Source organism: Coffea eugenioides, chromosome 6 (genome assembly GCF_003713205.1).
Source record: "Coffea eugenioides isolate CCC68of chromosome 6, Ceug_1.0, whole genome shotgun sequence".
NCBI classification, from domain to species: domain Eukaryota; kingdom Viridiplantae; phylum Streptophyta; class Magnoliopsida; order Gentianales; family Rubiaceae; genus Coffea; species Coffea eugenioides.
The window spans coordinates 3912258-3932200 of record NC_040040.1 but is presented as its reverse complement, the minus strand read 5'-3'; the positions used below and the strand labels follow the sequence as shown (position 1 = coordinate 3932200).

General features: G+C 36.9%; 3 protein-coding genes across 5 annotated transcripts; 1 reads left to right on the top strand and 2 right to left on the bottom strand.

The window, feature by feature from the left end:
• Positions 1–93: 93 nt before the first annotated feature.
• LOC113773233 (pentatricopeptide repeat-containing protein At5g02830, chloroplastic-like) lies at positions 94–3793 on the bottom strand. 2 transcript variants are annotated; one of them, XM_027317833.1, is made up of 6 exons: positions 3191–3793; positions 2977–3064; positions 2672–2876; positions 1784–1891; positions 1319–1483; positions 94–759 (listed from the first exon to the last, which is right to left on the bottom strand). In XM_027317833.1, the coding sequence occupies exons 1-6, from the start codon at positions 3732–3734 to the stop codon at positions 160–162; spliced, it is 1710 nt and encodes a 569-aa protein (XP_027173634.1). In that variant the 5' UTR covers positions 3735–3793; the 3' UTR covers positions 94–159. The 2 variants fall into 2 exon arrangements, with proteins under 2 accessions (XP_027173634.1, XP_027173635.1); XM_027317834.1 differs by having other exon boundaries at positions 384–638.
• A 946-nt stretch (positions 3794–4739) lies between these two features.
• LOC113774571 (zinc finger CCCH domain-containing protein 11-like) lies at positions 4740–9944 on the top strand. Of its 2 annotated transcripts, XM_027319123.1 has the most exons (9): positions 4740–5198; positions 5323–5407; positions 5604–5744; positions 6030–6130; positions 7210–7398; positions 7497–7627; positions 7738–7840; positions 9320–9514; positions 9660–9944. In XM_027319123.1, exons 1-8 carry the CDS (start codon positions 5028–5030, stop codon positions 9506–9508), a joined length of 1110 nt encoding a protein of 369 aa, XP_027174924.1. In that variant the 5' UTR covers positions 4740–5027; the 3' UTR covers positions 9509–9514; positions 9660–9944. The 2 variants fall into 2 exon arrangements, with proteins under 2 accessions (XP_027174924.1, XP_027174923.1); XM_027319122.1 differs by having other exon boundaries at positions 4742–5198; positions 9320–9944.
• Positions 9945–13338: 3394 nt separating this feature from the next.
• Positions 13339–16389, bottom strand: LOC113774572. Its single transcript, XM_027319124.1, has 2 exons — positions 16076–16389; positions 13339–13752 (listed from the first exon to the last, which is right to left on the bottom strand). Exons 1-2 carry the CDS (start codon positions 16233–16235, stop codon positions 13487–13489), a joined length of 426 nt encoding a protein of 141 aa, XP_027174925.1. The 5' UTR covers positions 16236–16389; the 3' UTR covers positions 13339–13486.
• Between the last annotated feature and the right edge of the window lie 3554 nt (positions 16390–19943).

Below are 19943 nucleotides of genomic sequence, written 5' to 3'. Positions count from 1 at the left end.
ATCGCAACGCATGACACTGTGAAGGACAAAGTTGGTGCTATCACTTATTGATGCAACCAGGAAGGAGCTCCTAATGATTCCATATTACCATTGACAAGAACATACTAGTTGAGAGGGCAGGAAGTCATGGTAATTACTATTCATTAAGAACGAAGTAGACTATGGTACCTGCAAAGCACCATGTACATTTCCTGAGCCTCCACAAATATCAATCAAAATGGACCATGTTATGTTATTCGGAGAAAGACCTTCCATCTTCATCTCATCCATCAATGCTTTGGCATGGTAGTAATCAGTGCCACAGGCCTTCATCAAAATATTATATGTTGAAGTTGTGGGTGCAAATGAAAACCTTATCGGAAAGGATGGATGCTCTGAGTCAGAGGTTCTACATGTTATTGTACTGGAATTTTCATGCTTGCTGCAAGCATAATCATTTATTTTGTTCATCCAATGAAAATCTTTTCTTACAGACATCTTAATACCGTTTTCCTTCCAGGACTTGAAGAGTCGAAAGGCTCTATCATATTGGTGAGCTTCAACACAAGCATGAAGAAGAGCATTGCAACACTGTGAATTAGGCTCACAACCAGCCTGAAGCATCTCTTCAAACAATTGAATTGCTTGCTCTGCAAGACCTGCATTGGCACATGCACTGATCAATGATGACCACGTTACAGTGTTGGGAATAACACCAGCTAGCAGCATATGTTCTTTTATTTCCAGTGCCATTCTCCACATTCTAGCATCTGCAAGGACCTGAATAATTGGTGCAGGGGATGTGAGGATAAAAGGATAACTCCTCACAGGGTGAAAATCCAGTTCGAGCAGGAAAAGGAATATTAGGATGCAAGATAGTACGAAAAAAATGTATGATACTTGGACTCAAAGGCATTTAAGAAACAAGTAGGCAGATGCTGGTTGCCTGCGTTAGAGCACCATGCAAGATACATAGTAGTTTGAACATAGATTTCAGGGTCGGACTAATATTAAGCATTTTAAGTCTTTGAAATAAATGTGAAAGAACACTCCTTAACCATTTTAAACATGTGTCTTCAAGTCCGCAGGCAAATGTCAGAATTTTTCAATTGCAAGCACGTTCAGAAGGCCACTGCCCAATCTGGAGAAGCCAAATGGACAATTCAAGAATATTCAACACAGAGAACAGCATGAGATGAACTACAAATCCTTCTGCACAAATGAATTTTGTTCCTTTGCTTTGCAGATGAGTTTATTACTCTCATCCTGGATACGAAGCCTCCATAACACATAATGCACCAAGCAGAGTATAATCAAGACAGAAAAGGCATTGCTGTACCTTGATCATTGTACAGTAAGTAAACACATCCAATTTTAGAGCCCCTTTTGATTCCAAATGTTGAACATCTCTGTAAATGTCTAGGGCCAGATGAGCTCTTGCAGCAAGACAGCAAGACTTCAAAAGGATATTATATGATGCCAGATCAGCTGTCACACCTACTTTCTGGATGTGGCATTCCACCAAACAAATTAAGCACGGTAAGTACTTGACAACTGAATAAGTAATGAATGAAATGCAAGATCACAAAAAGAAAAAAGGGAAGAAGGAGAAAGAGGTGACTAATATCTTTATACATTCAATGATAAAGTTAAATTCCAGAATCACTCCTCAATCAAAAACAGTATGGACTTTTTGCTGCTCCACAGTGCACGAAACCAGTACTTCAAGGTAAATAAAAGGACAATAAATAGAGATAGATAGACAGAGAGAGGGAGGGGAAGAGAGAGAGAGAGAGAGCATTACTTGCATCTGCTTATAGATATGTAACATGTAGCTGAAATCACTGGCATTAACGTTCATGAGACTGTTGAAAACATAAATATTTGGGATGAACTTACAGTCAAGTAGCTCCTGCAGTAAAATTTAAACATTAGCATGGCTTTGTGTTCACACCATTCACAAGGGATAGGAAAAAATAACTTTTGAATCCCTTATGGGCAAAATATTGTCTTTAAAAATAGGTAATGCAAGAAAATAAAGAAAATTTATTGGAGTCAAATACAGATCAGTGATTGAGAATTATAAACTCATTGAACAGGAAAACAATGAAAACAGGATTTAGTAAATCATCAAACCAAGCTGGGAAACTGGTAGCAGTCAAACAAATGCAACTAAAAGATCAGTTTATTGAGAATCCTATCTCTCAATTACATAAATCAAATAATTCAGATAATCCAGTACCGCAACCTAGAAGTGCAAGTTTCAAATTTTTCCTCTTAAATACTGAACTTACAAGTATTTTAATAGTAAACACAAGCACGCACTAATTCACATCTTTGAGTGTTTGTGAACAGCTACAAATTGGCTTAAGAAGAGAATAATTTTGGCTATACAAGTAAAATTACACACAAGAAGGGTCCAAAGCAGGCTTAAGATAAATGTGCATAAGCCATCATCCTTTCAAGTGCTAATGACAGAAAAGGTTTAAGGACATGAGCCAGAATAACTAGGATGGAGGACCATATAATGACAATTGAAAAGATGCCATCCGATAACAAGGTCTCCCAAAGAGAGAAATGTCATAACAGGTAATATGCATGACTCTTGGCCATTGGTTTACGAATTGTCAAATGGTAAAACTTGTGAACTTTGCAAAGAACTGGAATTAAGACCCAAAACAAATGCAACTACCTCATAAATAGATCTAGACTTCAAATAATCCCCACAGAGTCCACAAACATCAATGATTGTTCGGTAGGCATACATGTTGGGACAGCCTTGATTCTGCTTGGAGACTTCAAAAACACTGAGTGCAGATAACAAGTCCCTTTTCTTCCCAAATTCAATCATTATGGTACACAAAAGCGTATGTACCTGCGGAAAAATTTGTGCATACCTGCAAAATGTCACATCAAATAACTAGACAGCAGCTCACTAGACAGAAAACTATGCAACTTCTGAACCAAATACTATTCTTGAACCAAAACAAATCATACCTTATAGCAGCACTTGGGGTTCTTCTGTAAACGCAAAGCCTTATGATTTCGGAGGGCGCAACGAATTCTTTAGTAGAAAAACCAAGCCCTGAAAGATTACGACATCGAAGTGAATAGTCAAAGCCAAATAATGGCAAGCAATTGGACAAGAAGACATAATGCCTGTTAACAATTTTAAAAAAATAAGGATATAACTACTCCAACTGAAACTCACCTTGAAGTGTTTCCAACAAGCTCACAATCTCCTCCACGTCATCACGTTTCCCTAGCTGACGACGACACACCTGCCGAAGTGCCTCAACTGCGAGTCCGTCAAAGAGCTCAACCACAGCGAATCCTAGCTTCCTCAGACCACCTAACACCTCAATCAAGCTCCCGAGCCTTCCATCCTTAATCATTCTAGAAATCCCAGCAGAAACAATATTGACATCGAGCAAGGCCACAAATTGAGAAGGCTTCCCGCCTGAAACTACGAAGCTTTCGGCAATCATGAACAAGTCTCGGAATCTTCCATCTCGGGCGAGGTTGGAGGTTAGGTCGGTGTAATACTCGAGGCGTTTGCGATTGCGATTGCGGGAAGTGGAAGCATAATCCCATCGTACCGTGGAGTGAAGTGAAGGAGCAGTGGAATTAAGCGATTGGTTAGTGCGAGGAGACGGGCGGCATCGGCGGCGGCGGTGGTGGGAGGGAGGAGCCGGAGCATGAGTCGCAGGGAGAGTAACAGAGCAGGAAGCTAAGATGGCTATGGCGTCCCTCATTAAAAACAAGAGAGTTCCCGTTGAGAGACTTGAAAGTTGAAAGTGGAAAGCCTCCGCTTTCTTTTTCTTTTTCTTTTTCTTTTCCTGAAAAAAAAAATTATTTGTATGAACTTGTTAAGGCTAATTTGAAGATTGAAATTGAAAGGCGAGCATTTCTCGCTGCTCGATCTTTGGTCCTCCAGGGCTGGACCCGATGATCGGCCTTTTACTCAAATCCTTTGATCGTTGGGCCTGAAGCCCGGTGATTCTGGGCCAAATTGAGAAGTGACAAGAAGCCTGATGTTGCCGATTCAGCCGAAGGGTCGTGAAAGATTTATGCCCATGGGCTCTCTCCCCTCAGAACTTTGAAAGGATAAATCGCTAGGGAACTCGTGTGTTTGTTATTTGTTAAAAATGATAGTAATAATCTTTTAATGATGTGTGCTTGGTTAATTTAGAAAATACCAAATTGAGTTAACTTTTTAGCAACTACTTTGGGTTTACAAAAAAACTATTATTGTTTATATCTATATGAACTCAACCAAAATGGATTTGCTATTTTTCCTTAAAATTGTAAAGTGATTGTGTTACACTTTTTTCCCTTTCTTTTTAAAAAATGAAAGATCGAATAACATATTTAACATTTGTTATTTTCTCGGTGTTCGCCACATAAAAAAACTTTTCGACGCCTTAAAATTTTAAAATTTTTTTTTTTTAGATAGAGGTATCGTATACTAAAATTGAGAAAGGTAACAAAATGAAATTTTATGCAAATTTTTCTTTGGAGAATGACTTGAAAATAATAATAATAATAATAATAATTAGTCATGAAGGAGGACAACAATCCATGAAATTCTGTGATTCTTGCGGATGTTTATATCTGAGATGAGATTAAACACTTTAGTGTAGGGAAGGTGGGAAAAGGATAGATTAAATAAAAAGAGGGGGAAAAAAAGAAGCAAAAGAAGAGGGTAAGTACTAAAGAGTAAACAACGTACGCACCTTCTGGAAAGCAAACCCTTGTATAAGAACCCCAATTGTCACCCTCGTTTTCTTTTTTAGTTTTTTTTTTATTATTTTTCGGTTTTCACAGACACAGCTGAATGCTGAAGCATTTATCCCTCTCCGTTCTCCGGCCACTCCCTGTCCTGCCAACCGGTGAAGCAGACAATTGCGACAGCTAAAAATAACAAGAGAAAAGCTGAGAACCCCACCTTCCCATGTACAATAGCAGGCGGGATTAAGAGGGATACTTTTATCAGTATAAATTAATTAACAAGCGGCGGAGGGATTGGATTTGGATGAAAATAAGAGATGCCTCCCAAGCAGCCATCAAAAACCGATTTAGCCAAGAAGCAGAAGATAGTCGAGGACAAGACCTTCGGTCTCAAAAACAAGAACAAGTCCAAAAATGTCCAGAAATACGTTCAATCCCTTAAGCAATCCGTCCAGCCGAAACCTGACACCTCCAAAATCAACGCCAAGGTAATATTCTCCCCTTCCTCCCTCCTCCTCTCTCTGTGCTGTGTATCTTCAATTAAAGCTCGTATCTTTTATGCACATTTTCTATCGTTAGTTGTAATCGACCATGATTTTCATTAAATAACAGAAAAAGATGGAAGAAGAGAAGGCTAAAGAGAAGGAGCTGAATGATTTATTCAAAGTTGCTGTCAGTCAACCTAAAGTACCCGTTGGTAATTATCCAAATTGTCCTTTTTCCCTATGTTAATTCTAATGGTTTAAGTATCTCTGTGTAATTTTTGTTGCTATTCAAAGTTTTGCTAAACAGAATAATCCTTTTGTAAAGGGTCTTCTTCTTTGGTTAATGTTTGTATAGAATTTGCGTTAGAATAAAAGTTAATTTGGGGTAACTTTCATGATCTCATGTAGGTGTTGATCCAAAATCAATATTGTGCGAGTATTTTAAGGTGGGGCAGTGTGCCAAGGGTTTTAAATGCAAGTTCTCACACGATTTGAATGTTCAAAGGAAGGGGGAGAAAATTGATATCTACAGCGACACGCGTGATCAAGGTAAGCAAAAAAAAAAATTACCCTCTGTTTGTAGGGACTTCTGGAAAAAATTTTCAAGAGAATTTTTAGCATGCTCTCTGACCACCTTTTAAACTCTTCCAAATTAAGTGCTGCATTAATATTTTTCGAGAACCTCTCCCAAAAGTCAAAATCTTTCAAAGGTTAACCTACTATATGCATGCTTTATCATAGCTCTAATCCCCCCTTCCCCATTTTTTCCTCCCTGGCCCTCGAACCTTTCGGTGGGGTTTGACTTATGTTCCATGCTTTTCTTTGGGTTTGAAGGGATAGAAGAAGATACAATGGATGACTGGGATCAGGAGACATTGGAGAAGGTTGTGGAGTCGAAAAGTAACGAGTATAATAAAAATAAGCCAACTGATATAGTAAGTCCTTTAGTCCCATTGATGTGTTTACGTTGGTCCATAGTTTACATTTGAATGATGCTCTGAACTAGAACTATGATTTTCAACATTTCCCTTTTGATACAATTTCATGTTGTGTCCTATTGATGCAAATTTTGTTGATTAATTAGTCTTTTCTTTTTTTGTATCCTTAATTGGCATCGCAGGTGGTTGAAAGTTTCTAATTTGATTTATTCATCTTTTTATTATCATTTATCTGGATCAATGTTGTCATTGTTTGAAAAATACTCTTTTCCCGAAATATATTCTTGGTCTTTGTTGTAAGAGGGTTCTTATGCATTTGAATTTTTTTTTTTCATAAATCAGTCAAAACCTGCATGTCTTTGCAACAAATGCATGATAAAACTTCTGTAATCCTGCTCTGAAAAGAAGGCTTGGTAGCAAGACTATGTTAAAGCGGTTACTTCAGGTTAGGACGAAAATTTCAAGGACTGTTTAGACATGGAGAAATGTCTCCCCTCTAAATTGAAATAGGTGGTTTAGAAACTGAATTCGCGCCAAAAGATTGAGATTTTTTGCAGTTGTCCAAGCATTGTGCAAATTGATGGCATTGGAAGAGCAAAGTATTGCATAGTTGGTAGTTATGTTCCTGTGTTGTTGTAGGATTCTACCGGTCCAAACCTGCAAAACTCTCATCATTTAAACTGTCTATGAGCAATGAAAATTTATCCTTTAGAGTTTATGTGTTCCAATTCCTGGTTGTTTGACTTAATGTGGATGTTTATAAGCTGATGTGGCAAGTCAAAAATACTAGTTTTATTTGGTGCTGCTAGTCAGGTTTAATTAATGATGATGTTATCATAAACAACATTTTTTCAATTTGATGAGAGCTATAGGCTTGCCAAAAAGGATATCTCAAGATTTCTGATTATTAGTTAGATATATAAATCCCAATCTGCAAGGGGTGATTTATTCCAGTATATGCATTTTCCCAAGCTTTTCAAAATATTACTCCTTTTCTTTTTTCTCTATATTCCTTGGGTGACACATGGAACAGCAGATTGTAATAACTTACATACTCATGTCCAAACTATTGGCAGGTATGTAAATACTTTTTGGAAGCAGTGGAGAAAAAGCAATATGGTTGGTTTTGGGTGTGCCCAAATGGTGGTAAAGATTGCCATTACAGACATGCTCTTCCTCCTGGATATGTTCTAAAATCTCAGATCAAGGCTCTGATCGAGGAAGAAACTGAGAAAATATCTATTGAAGAGGAGATTGAAGATCAGGTAAACTGGAAAGACCTTATTCCCATTCAGTTACAGGCTTTCCTGTTGCTATTTCAAGTTGGAATTATTCTTGACAAGTGTATACTTTTCATAACCAGCGTGCAAAAGTAGCGACTACAACTCCTATGACTCCTGAGCTTTTCGTGCAATGGAAGAAGAAAAAGATTGAGGAAAGAGATGCTAGCTTAGCTGCTCAGGTGGCTGATAGGGCTAAAAATGATCGTATGAGGTATCAACCTTGGTTATCCCCTCTTTTGTTGAGCCTTGTTGCTTTTGTGGGTAGACAAACACTATCAGTACTGTAACTACTCACTGAATGTCTGATTACCAATGCTGTAGTGGTCGCGAGCTGTTCCTGTCAGATGCTAGCTTGTTTGTGGATGATGTTGGGGCCTATGACCGGTACCAGAGACACGAAGAGTCGGATGTTCCTGAACAAAAGGTATGCTAAACTTGTCAGCATGTTTTATTTTCTTGAGGCTACTTTGAGACTTCTTGTGTTCTGGCTGTCAAGCGTGATCATTACTGGTATGGATAACTTTTTTTGATCTCTGGATTAATTGTGCATCTTTTGTCTGTGTGCTGCTGAGTTGCATAGACGGAGGTTGCATTGATAAAAATGTATGGTTCTGATAAGGGTTTTTCACCACCCAAAGACCTAGAAATTGAAGCTACAAACATGAAGCAAAGGTTTTTTTCATCAAAGAGCACTTACTTTTTAAACCCCCCCCCCAAAAAAAAAAAAAAAAAAAAAACCCCCAAGAAAAAGGAATGAGCATGAAGTACTGCTGCAGCTAAAAGACTGTTTAGGGCTGGAAATTTTATTGGCATCCTTGATTGACAGATTACAAAAATTGCTTAATGAAGCACATGGTAAGTGCGCTACTGAAGTAGCTTCTATCTATTAGTTAACCACCTCAGGAAACAAATTGCAGTTAAACTACCATTCTAAGACAACTTGAAGGACGACTTCTAAGATGCCCTGCATTGAAAAGGAACTCAAGAAATGGGGGAACAATGAAAAAAGAAATGAGGAAATAACAGCTTATTCTTACCCATGTATATTTGCGGAAATAATTATCTCATATCTTCTTTTCTGGTTGTGGGCCTTACAGTGGCTTGTGATCTTGCTTTAGTGATGACCCAATCTATCCCTGTTGACCTTGCTTTGTATTGAAGGATTTGGGTAATTGGGTGGATTTGGATTGAAATCCTTTGCCGAAATACCTTTTGTTGTTTGGATAACTTAACCCATATCTGGATTTGAAATACAGCAGCTGGAAGAGGGATTTTGAGAGCTAAAACTAATGAAATAGGTGTTATTTCAAATCCTCCCTTTCTTTCTTCCTCTCTAATTCAACTATTTTATGGCCCCTGCTGCTTTCTTCGAGTTCAGACATGCGAACTTGTGTGATTGCCGGTGATGGCCATCCCCGGACAGCAAAAACAAAAGGGGCATATAGAGTAAGTGAAACAAAAATGATTATGATGCGTTCAGGTGGATGCAAGTGTGTGGGTGAGAGAGTAGTGATGTTGTCATCATGATTGTCACCACCTCCTGCATTGCTGGAAAAGAGAAGAAACAGAGGCATCCAGAGCAATCAGTTGCTTGGAGTTGGAGAATAAAGAAAAGGGAATTATCCAATAATCGCCCCTACATTTTATAAATTTTGTATTTTCACCCCAACTTGTTTTGATCTATATTAATTCTCATCTTGGTAAAACCTATGCCAAACAAAATATTCTGACTAATTAGAATTGCAAATCCATTAATTTGGAATTCTTCATTGAACTAAAATCCATCATTCCAAAGGACTGTAAATGATTCTATGTTGTCCCAATGTGCGCTGTGGTTCACTTGTTTGTTCAAAATTCTTATTGTTGCGTTATTGACATTGTATACTATGATTGTGGCTTTTAGGGTGAAAAAGTCTCTACTACAGACGGACCAAGTTCTTCAACTTCAGTTGCCCAAGCTGCTGAAGGGCTTTCTGATGACAATGTTGATGACGATGATGAGGACGACTTGGACGTGGATGAGTTGGATGAACTGGAAGCAAGCTTATCGAGAGCATCACTTCAAATCAATGAACCAAGTGATAGAGTTTGATCTTTGGTAAGAGGCAGAGTCTACATTCTACTAAAGCCAATAGTCTCTCATCTGTTGGTTGGGCTGGATATGGTTTTCACCTTCGTGGACTTTTATTCGATTTTGTTGTTATATCGAGGTTACATTGGATTTTGTCTGCCGGTTAACACAGATGGAGTACTCTCTGCGATCAAATGGATCGGAGCTGTCCAGAAGAGATTTCTTTAGTCTCCTGAAAATGTTTTCTTGGTTTGCCTTCTCCGTTGGGGCAAGAGGGATGTCTATTCATTGAGGAATTGGCTTACAACTTTGATAGGATGGAGCATGTGATAGTTAAATATCATCATTTGTGTCCCTTTTTTCGGTAGGAAAATGACTGTAATCTTGATACAGCCATCTAGTGACAAGTCGATGGCCAAATTTTCAACCCTTAAATAATAGGTCCTCATTCCGGATTCCTAAAAACCAAGAAAATGTAGTGGCTGCATCATTGACGACAAAAGGAAAGGCAAATCTTCCACCAAAGGCCTCTTTATGCAGTTTTGATTATGATGTCCGCTATCGTCTGTGACCAATGCTGCCTCAAATGAATGAATGATACATGCGGTACATGACCGTACGTGTCTGTGGTGTTAGCACTTGTATTGCAGAACTCAACCTCCCCTTTAGATCACACATTTACAAATAGATACTTGGGAACCCTAGTGGTTTTTCCTTTGCTTTTTTGGTACGAAGCATAGGAGACATTTATGCCTTTTAAACAGTAGTGATGAATATGAATGCAAAAAAAAGAAAAGGTATTCAGTTTGGTTATTTTTCAGAAGAAATTGTTTCTTTTATGTTCTCGTTTATGCCGCGGCCTACAGGAATATATCAGTTGAAGCTTGACTTGTCAAGTGATCCAGTGTTACATGCACTTCAACATTCATTAACTCCTTCCTCGGCTTTATCAGCATTGTAATAGGCACTCTATTCGAGAAAATTTCTGCCCAGTAGAGTCCATTTTAACTGTTTCTATTACCCATTCAACTTAACATGTTTGTACCATTCTGCGCTCGCCGCACTAGATGATTTTTCTGTTTTCTTTACACCAACTTCCGAAGTTTAGAAAGTGCCATGATACCAATCCACAAGAAAACCCGAAGACTCTTAGTACTTTCTCTCACTGTTACAAGGTGGACGACAACAGAAACCTTAAAGATGATTTACTTGAGAGAAGATGACGCCGTCCTCTTTAAGTAATAGCAGAACATGGGAGAGAACCCACATTTTTCAGGGTGCCGGACTGGTGAAAGAGCATGTTGCAGATGATGTTCGTTCACCAGTGATGAAAACTGTGACCCTAATCTGGTTAAACTTTGATCAATAATAACATTGGAGCGGAAAATTTTGGTTACACAAGATGACGGACGTGATCATCCCGGGGTCCGATGTGATGATAGCCGTGTTTCTGCTATCATCCCTGGGTTGTTCCTGACTATCATGCCGAGCTAGCTAGCATAAAACCGGTTTAACAGTATACCTTCCTCGTGATGCATGATGAACAGTCTCTCCTTTACTGCATGCAACTACCAGTGCACCACAACTTTCCTATTCATCCTCTTGGTACTCTTGTATTCTGTATCAACTTTGGAACCATTCAGTCGAGAAGTTCATGATATACAGAAAATCTCAACCTTAACCTGGCCTTGCTGTGGAGGGAGCTGAGACAACTGCTTCTTCTGGACTTTAGTAACTTCTTCAGTATGGGCCATTGAAGTCAGCTTACCCTTTACAATGAGGAGACATCATATCATAAGCAGATATGAGAGAAAATAGAGATGCTGCATTAAAGAAACGTGCAGATGGATATTCTAACAGCTTCAAAATTGATGTAGATGAATAAAACAGATGAAATCTGCGGAGAACAATATCTTTGAGAACAATAATTACCTGCATTTTGAAGAAAGTTAGGAGAAGAAACAAGTTGGAAAAATACTAGCAAACATATGTATACCTTTATACAGAATGGAAACTCATCATAAAGTATATACTACACTGAGCTTGCCTCAATTTTGTCATTGTTACAGAGATATCCTCTAGGATTTTCCAAAGCACACGAAAAACCTCTATCAATATTAATGGGGAATAACTTCTAGAATTATGCATACTTTAAATTATAATGTTCTTCCTATCAATTGCCCTTGCAAAAAATATTAAACTAAACTTAATTCTCTCTAGAGAAAATATACTATGTAAGAGTTGCTCGGGTTAAAAATAAGTTAAATAGCAATTGATATGCTACAAACAAAGTTGCTTAAATCATGTGATAATAAATAAGTTCAAAAAAGTTAAATGCTGATGATTAAGATGTCAATCTCACTCTTGTACTCTTATCTTACTCAGACTCGGGTACGAGAGTCCTGTGTACATGGGTACTCTAGTACAAAATGAAGAGTCCGTATAACATAGCTTCTACTATACCTGAGATACCTGCTTCCTAAAAGTGCTTAATCTCCAGAGGACTACTCAAACAAGTATCTCACAACCTGCACGCTCTACCTACAAGCAATCAAATTTGAGTATTCAATCAGGTCAATTGAACACACAATGCATAAAGTATAATGCACATGGATGCCATCCTTCAGAATATGAATAACTTCCAAGTGGTCTGCTATAAATCCACCTAAAAGAGACAATAATAACTTTGCTATTAGTTATGTTTTCTCAAATATAGGAGTCTTCATTGGTTGACCCCACCACCAACCACCCCCAGGAAAAAAAAAAAAGAAAAAGTAGACAGCGTGTCACTGGTTACCTGAAGAGTGTCCCACACGTGTTCCAGAGCCAAGCAAGCTCAGTCGATTTCTGAGTTTTTCTACTTCCTGCAAGACATAAGCATTTCATCAAAAGGATCCTGAAAGCTATGCCAGTCAAAATGAGCAAACAGGCCAAGATGTTGTCCCTCAGGAAAAAAAGTAGAACGGAAAAAGGAATAAGACAAACCGAAAACATCAAGCAGGCACAAAGGGAGAGAAGAAGAAAAAGGACATGGACAGGAAAGCACATTAATTATTTCAGCTTCTAAATTTGTCTTGGGAGATTTTTCCTTACCAACAATCAGCAAAACCTACTTTGCGAACAAGTGCATGGAAAATTAAGAAGAAAAGATGGAAAACAAGTTATTTACAGTCATAGATGTAATAAGTGAGCAGGCACACAGACACAGACATACAGGAGACCAACAACATCTGAATCACTGATAATTAATCGTAATAATGAAGTGATTATTTGCAGGAGATCATACAACAAATTTCAATGCTACCCTGCTGAATTAAATAATATGAGCTTGACAAGTTGAAATTTTGACCTCAGACCCAATAATGGGAGTTTTTCCACCCCAAGGAAACATAAAAAGAGAAAGAAATCTCTCATACTGGTAAGGAGGGAAGTCATGCAATTCTCATGTTAAGTTTAAAAGAAAACAAGGAAGAAACATAAAATTAATGAAGTAATGCAAAAAGTCCCTCACAGATATTCTGCTTCAAATCATATTCATCAAACAACATGAGCAAGAGTTCAGACAAAATTTCCCAACAAGCAGGGCTTGCCAGAAGGCATTACTTTATCTTCCAGTTTGGCAGACAGTAGTAAGTGATTGTTTTCTGCAAACAATGGTAGCCACGGAATCATACTTTCCACCAGGAAATCTTCCCTCTGTAATAGATAGTAAGACCACTAAACAATCAACTTTGGCTGGCAGTGACAATTCACTATGTAGACCGGATCAATCGAAACAATGTTGAAAAATGACTGGCCATAAACTAACTTTTCAATAGTAGACACTAAAAATTTAAATAAGGTCAAACAAATTATGGAAAACAGTAGATTCACCATATTTACTCACAGAAGCTGCTGCATCAAGTTACATTTTACATGATCCTTTCCTGAACTCGCTTACTGAATATGGATCATTACAGCACAAAGTTGTTTCTAAGTAGCGAACAAAGTCAAATGAATTCACTTGATTGGTGCAAGAATGGTGTAGATCAAAAGAAGCGTGACTATAAGAATAGCACCGCCAAGAGTGAAACTCTGACTGGTCCACAACTTGAGGTTTGACTTCTCTGTTCTTTTTATGGGATCAACTTCCTCAGACAGTGGGTAGTCAGAACGCCTGGGGTTCCAGCTCACATACTTGTCAGAAAACTGTGAAAACAGGGTCTTCTTCCCTCGCTTCCTGTAACTTGACCAGGCCTTGTCCCAATCAGTTGAGAACTTGTCACCTAAATAATTAGGAGTACAATCAATGCTAAATTCTTCCTTGTAATTTTGCAGGCAGTTTAAGCATATGAAATGAGAAAAAATCTTAAACTTATCAATTCTACATGTACAAAGAGCGATTTCAAATTTTAGAAGACTTACAAGCTCCTGCACTTAAGAAGGTGTATAAGATTTTGTCCACCAACTTATGAATCAACTCTCCTCCAATAAAATGATAAAAGAAATTCTTATTAAATCTCTATCAATATATCTTTTTTCTTAATCTATGACTAAATGTCCCAAACTTCCAATGTTTCTCTTTGAAATAGCACTTTCCAAACCTTGGAAGTCTGCTTTTCCAACCACACTCTCCAAGTATATATAGCAGGCATCTTAGTTTTCTTCCCAATAGTTCTTCACCAGTCTTAACATGTCCCGTGTCAGCTCAACTTGCAACCTGTCTACCATTCTATACTTAATTAAGAACACTAAAAGCAATTGAGCAATTAACATGTCCCATGTCAGCTCAGCACTGTTTTATACCTCTTTTTATTTATCTCCTACGAAACACTCTTTTACCTGTAGCCATTGGAATACAGCTCGATTACAATTGAGCAAAATCTTGAACCAATAAGCCACTACCAAAGAACCATCCAGTCTCCACGTAACAACATAAATTCCTATATACGTGCAACTATATGCACCTTAAGTTACAGAGAAAATGGTACCAATCTAGATATGTAATCAGAAAAAAACATGTCCTAACCTTTCATTATCATATCACGTACTGTTGGTAATAACCATGAGATAGTTTTCATTTATTCATAGAACTCACCAACAAGTTCATGAAACCATAACATGGCAGTAATACAGCATACTAATGATCTGTTCTTTAGCATGGTTTCAGATGCGTATATATTCTTGCATGTATACTTCCACGATAGTTGTTAAATTTATCTGGACATGCTACTTTGGATCCTTGATCAGTTGGATTTAGCATACAATAGAAGGAAAGCCCATGCAACACATATCTCCGGGTGCTGATTTCAAACACACTCCAATTTTGGATAAATCTGATACCATAGAAACAAGTGTGGCAGGCATAAACACGGAATTCACCTGACACATGGAAAGTTTTGTCTGCAGATACTCATATCAAATATATTTCAGTATCTAAGTTTCTATTTAGTGATTCCATTTTCTAATTTAATGGCATCCTAACTTCATTACAATCAATAAATGACTTTATCTTCAAGACTATACAGGTTGATTCATTGCTTTGAGATCATCAACAAAGACGGACATTAACTTACAGTGTAAGCATTACAAGAACAAAGTACCCTGCTCCATATACTATTGAGAGAATTAGCTATACTGAAATATAAGAAGTGAAATTCCAAGATTGAGAAAAGGACTAGTAGAGAAAAAATGCCAAAAAAGTGGGATTTTATCAGATCATACATCTTTTAACCTTCAATTAAGTTTAAAAATAAACAAATTTCCATTTCTTTCTTTTTTTTTAGGGAAAAAGAAGGGATAGCAGAAGCACTAATTTACAAACTGAGATGACTTTGCACGACCATGAACTGCAAGGTCTTTTCAGCAACATCTTGCGATAGAGTTGAGCAGACAAAAGAAGAAGAAAAGAAAAGAAAAGGACAGACAATCAAAAGATGCCATCAGAAACATTTGAAATGCGTCATTAATTGGTCCGATTCCATAAACTAAATGAGTAAAGCAGAGATGTTGGTTGCAGCAAAACTTGATTAATTGCTTTTTGAACGGCCTAATGGACTGAACAACCAAGCTAATGCTTCATTTATTGAGACCTGTAAAGCTTAAAAGTATTCACAGACACTACTTAAAAGTCCACAGAATTTAGGTAAATATATTGCATTGAACTCCTAATAAACGGTATATACCCATCATGAATCGGGGCTTAACTACAAACTCGACCAGACCATACAGTAGAGATTCAAAAAATATATACTCCATTCTTTCTTTGATCCTTTCTTTCCTGTCTATCTGTTTGTTCCTACTTCCAAGTAATGGCCAATACAGAGAGAAAATTATGGTGACCTTTCTACGTGGGCACTGACAATCCAAGAGACCAAAACCTTTTATGAACCCCCTCCGTCAAGAACATATCGAATTTAGTCTCCCCATTTAGCTAAAGGTCCTTTTTTTTCATAAAGGCCTGTGGGAATGGTGAGAATCGAACATTCATTTAAGAGGAAATTAAAAAGGTCCTTAACCACCGGGGCCTAAAAACTTGATAAACAAATACGCTAGCGCCAAAAGCACATCGAAGTTATAAGACTGTATATGTTAGAAAGATAAAAGTACCTCCATTTCTGTCGTCGCCGTCGTTGTTCCCATTTTGCTGGGGCTGTCGTTTGGAGTCTTTTCTTGAGCAATATGGTATAAAACTGAAAGCGTTTCTGTTTCTTGAATCAGGCCTTAAAGTGTATGATGAAATGCTTCCAAATGCAAGTCGAATATCCATTCGGTATCTTTTTCTTCACCGGGAACTCAAGGCTTCAAAACTCACCAATCGCGCTTTTGCTATCAGTGAGAGTATATTATTTTCAGCGTTGCAGAGGCTGAAACGATAATCCCTCTCTCCCTCGGAGATTTTTTTCTCTCTCTTGCTTTTTCCCCCTTAACTGCAATTGGGAATTTGGGATGAGTCGAAATTACATGTCTTGTCCCTGAATTTCTAGTGACTTTTGAGGTTTCTTCTCCTGGTCGAAATTAATATCAGAAACCTCGCCCAAGGTTTCTTCTAATATCACTTGGCGCCCTTGAAGTTTTGAAAATATCACTTACCTCTCCTGATAATTGTAAAAAAAAAAAAACTATATTAGCTCACACTTGATACGTAATTCACATATCAAATAAATGAAAATTAAAATTTAAAAAAATAAGAAACAAAAATCACTGTCTTCTCTTTCTCTCTTCTCTAACATTCTCTCTTACTCATTTTTTGGATGACTGTGCAACTTTTTATTTGTAAAATTATAGTAAATTGAATTCTGTTTATCTTTTATTTTTTGTTATTGCAATATGTGTGGTGTGATTTCTTTATCATTTTGATTTGATTTTTATAATGAGCAGTACAATTTAAAAGTTTAGGCACATGTTAAAAATAAGTTGGAAAAAAAATATAGATTCATAAGAAATCAATTTTAAGCATATAAAGTTAAATTTGTGTTAACGTATTTCTTTGTAAATATCTTTTTATTTTTAAATTTATATTTTTATGAACTGTAGCACATTGTGATGTGGTAGTATTACTAGAGATTGTTTTTAGGTGATAATTTTCTTGGAATAAATAAAGTGGTTTAGGAGTGTTTTTATTTAGCAAACAAAATGGCAATTATGAATTTTTAAAATTTTGTTACACAAATAACAAAAGTAAGGGAAGCGAGTGATATTTTTAAAACTTTAGAGATGTTAGGTGATATTAAAAGAAATCTCAATGGAGGTTTATGGTATTTTTCCTTGTCAATTTGGTGCTTTAACTTCTAACTATTAGATAATTGAAATGGTAATGATAAATGCTAATCCTATATTATTTTTGGGTGTTTTTTCAAAAATATTGTATGTAAAAAATTTGTCACTCAAGTCATTTATTGGGGTATTTTTAAAAATTAAAATTTTATTAAAATGTTTTTAAATTTTTTAAAAACTTCTTATCACAACCACTCACCACCGCTTCCACCTATGACTACCTCTCATCTTTCCTCCATAGTCCTCTTCTCTTTCCCTTTCTTTTCTTTTCTTAGTCCCCTCATTTTTCCTTTCTTATTCACTATTTTCTTCTTTCTCGTTCGTCGCAACCAGATCCAATTGCAAGAGGGAGAAGGAGGAAAAAAAAAGAAGGAGGAGAAGGACGGAGAAAGAACGAGAATAAAGGAGAACGAGAAAGGAAACAAGAGAGTATGGAAGGGGGCAATGGTAGTAGTGGTAGGAATGGGTGTCTATTGCTGATTGATGGTATGTAGTGGTAAAAAAAAGGAATAGGAGGTAGGATTTGATTTTTTTTATTAAGTGTATTTTCAAAACTTGATCATGTTGGTTCTGCTGTTTCTTAATCATGTTGTGTGTTTCTGAATTAAAATTGTATTAAAATAGCATGTGAATGAGCATTTGTCTTTAAGTAAAGAGTAAAAATGATTTAAAATATAAATAAATACAAAAGTATAAAAAGGATTTAAAGTATAAATATATTTAACGATTTATGAAGTAGATTATGAGAAAGTTTTAAATTTTAAATTTGACTGGTGATAGGGTTGGTTATAACCCACTACTTTTTATGTATTAAAATAAATATAAAAATCTAGACAAAAATCTATAACCCACTACTTGTTCCGTTCTTGGGATTTTTTTAGGGTTAAATATAGTAAACCCCTTAACTTTAAATTTAGCTGCACTTTATCCCCTCAACTTTACATTCAGTTGTACTCTACATTTAGTTGCACATTTGTGATTTTTTTTGAAACGTGATTGTAATTTGCAAAGCTCATTTGTAGGGGTGATTATAGGGTTAGTTTGGTGATAAATATCTCTTAATTATAAGAATGTAACATTGTATTAAAATAGCATACGAATGAGCATTTGTCTTTAATTAAGGAATAAAAAAGATTTAAAGTATAAATAACAAAGTATAAACGGTTTATGAAGTAGGTAGTGGAAATATTTTAAATTTTAAGTTTGATTGGTCATAGGGTTGGTTATAACCCACTACTTTTTTATGTATTAAAATAAATATAAAAATTTAGAAAAAAGAATGAGAAGTTTAGAAGTCATTGAGAGGGTCTCTGTTAAAAATCTCTTCTGCAATAGATATAGATATAGATATAGATTTCAAAATATACCACGGGTTCTCTGAATTGGGAGATACCTAATTACCTATCATCAAATGCCAGTCCTGCCATTCAAAAAATAAGGAAAATAAAATAATCAAGTCAATAACCACAAGGATGGAAAAACTGAAGTAATTCTTCCCTTGTCTTAATGAGATGGTATGGTTGACAATAACCAGCAAAAAAATTATCATTTTCTTGATGATCAAATTCCTAATTCAACTAAACAGACAGTAGTGTGAATTGTGAAGCATGTGAAATGGGGAATAAGAAGCAGGTGGATGATTTTGATTTTGATCTGATGGAGCCTTAGGTCTCACCTCACCAGTCTCGGTTGCTGGAATTCAAAGGTTGGGTCAAGCCCTTGTTGCTTGCGGCACATTTAACCCAACCCGTGTGCCCGCAGTTGGGGGTGGACAAGTAAAGAAGATGTTGATAAAGTTGAGTGGATCATCTGCTGCCACCTGTCATTTCCTCTCCAGTAAAGTCGAAGAAGCAACTGCTCTGACCCCAGGGTGTTGGTAAACTGGTCTGGCAGGCCCGATCATCCACCACACATGATTAAGCGCATTCGTAGCCGTTCGAATCCGAGGATCCAACAGACAATGGCCACCAATTCTGGCGCAGGAAAATGTGGCTGTTGGCATTTTCTTTCTGTTTTCGGTGAACCCGCAACGTCACAGGAGTATCTCAGTTTAACTAACACGCTTGTGAATTGCTAGGAGCATTGGCCAAGCAACTGCTCGTAGTCATTTACTTATTTGTTTATTGATTCGTACATGACACGACGTCACATGACCATGGAATGCGTGGACTGAATTGATGCTCACGTAGCATCAAGAAATCACGAATGGGCCCACTAACTTTTTAAGTGTGCTCCTCTGCCTTTCCGATTGCTCGCTACAACTTCACAATTCATCGGCGGCGCTGGCATGCAAATTGAAATTGAGAGATCGGGTAGGGGCGACCGCAGGAGCAAAGCTTTGCGTGTGCTCTTAGGAATTTTGTTTGTGACTCACCACGTGTATCTCCTCCAAGCTGTGTTTCATGTTGTCGTCGTAGCATTGCGACTCAGAAAGATGACCTCCGTCTCGCAAAATCTATTGATAGCATCACTTTATTTCAGATTTAGATATCAAAGCGATTATTGATTTGATTTATGATCGCAGTATTTAAGCACGTTTTTCTTTAGTTATTATAACATTGATGATTTTTTCAAAAAACTACTATTAAACATGTTTATTGACGTAGCAAATTAATGTATTGACTTTTTGGCCAAAATAAATGTTAGAACTTAGAAAAAGATTTTATTTATTTTTTAATTTTTATGAGATTACGAGAACTCA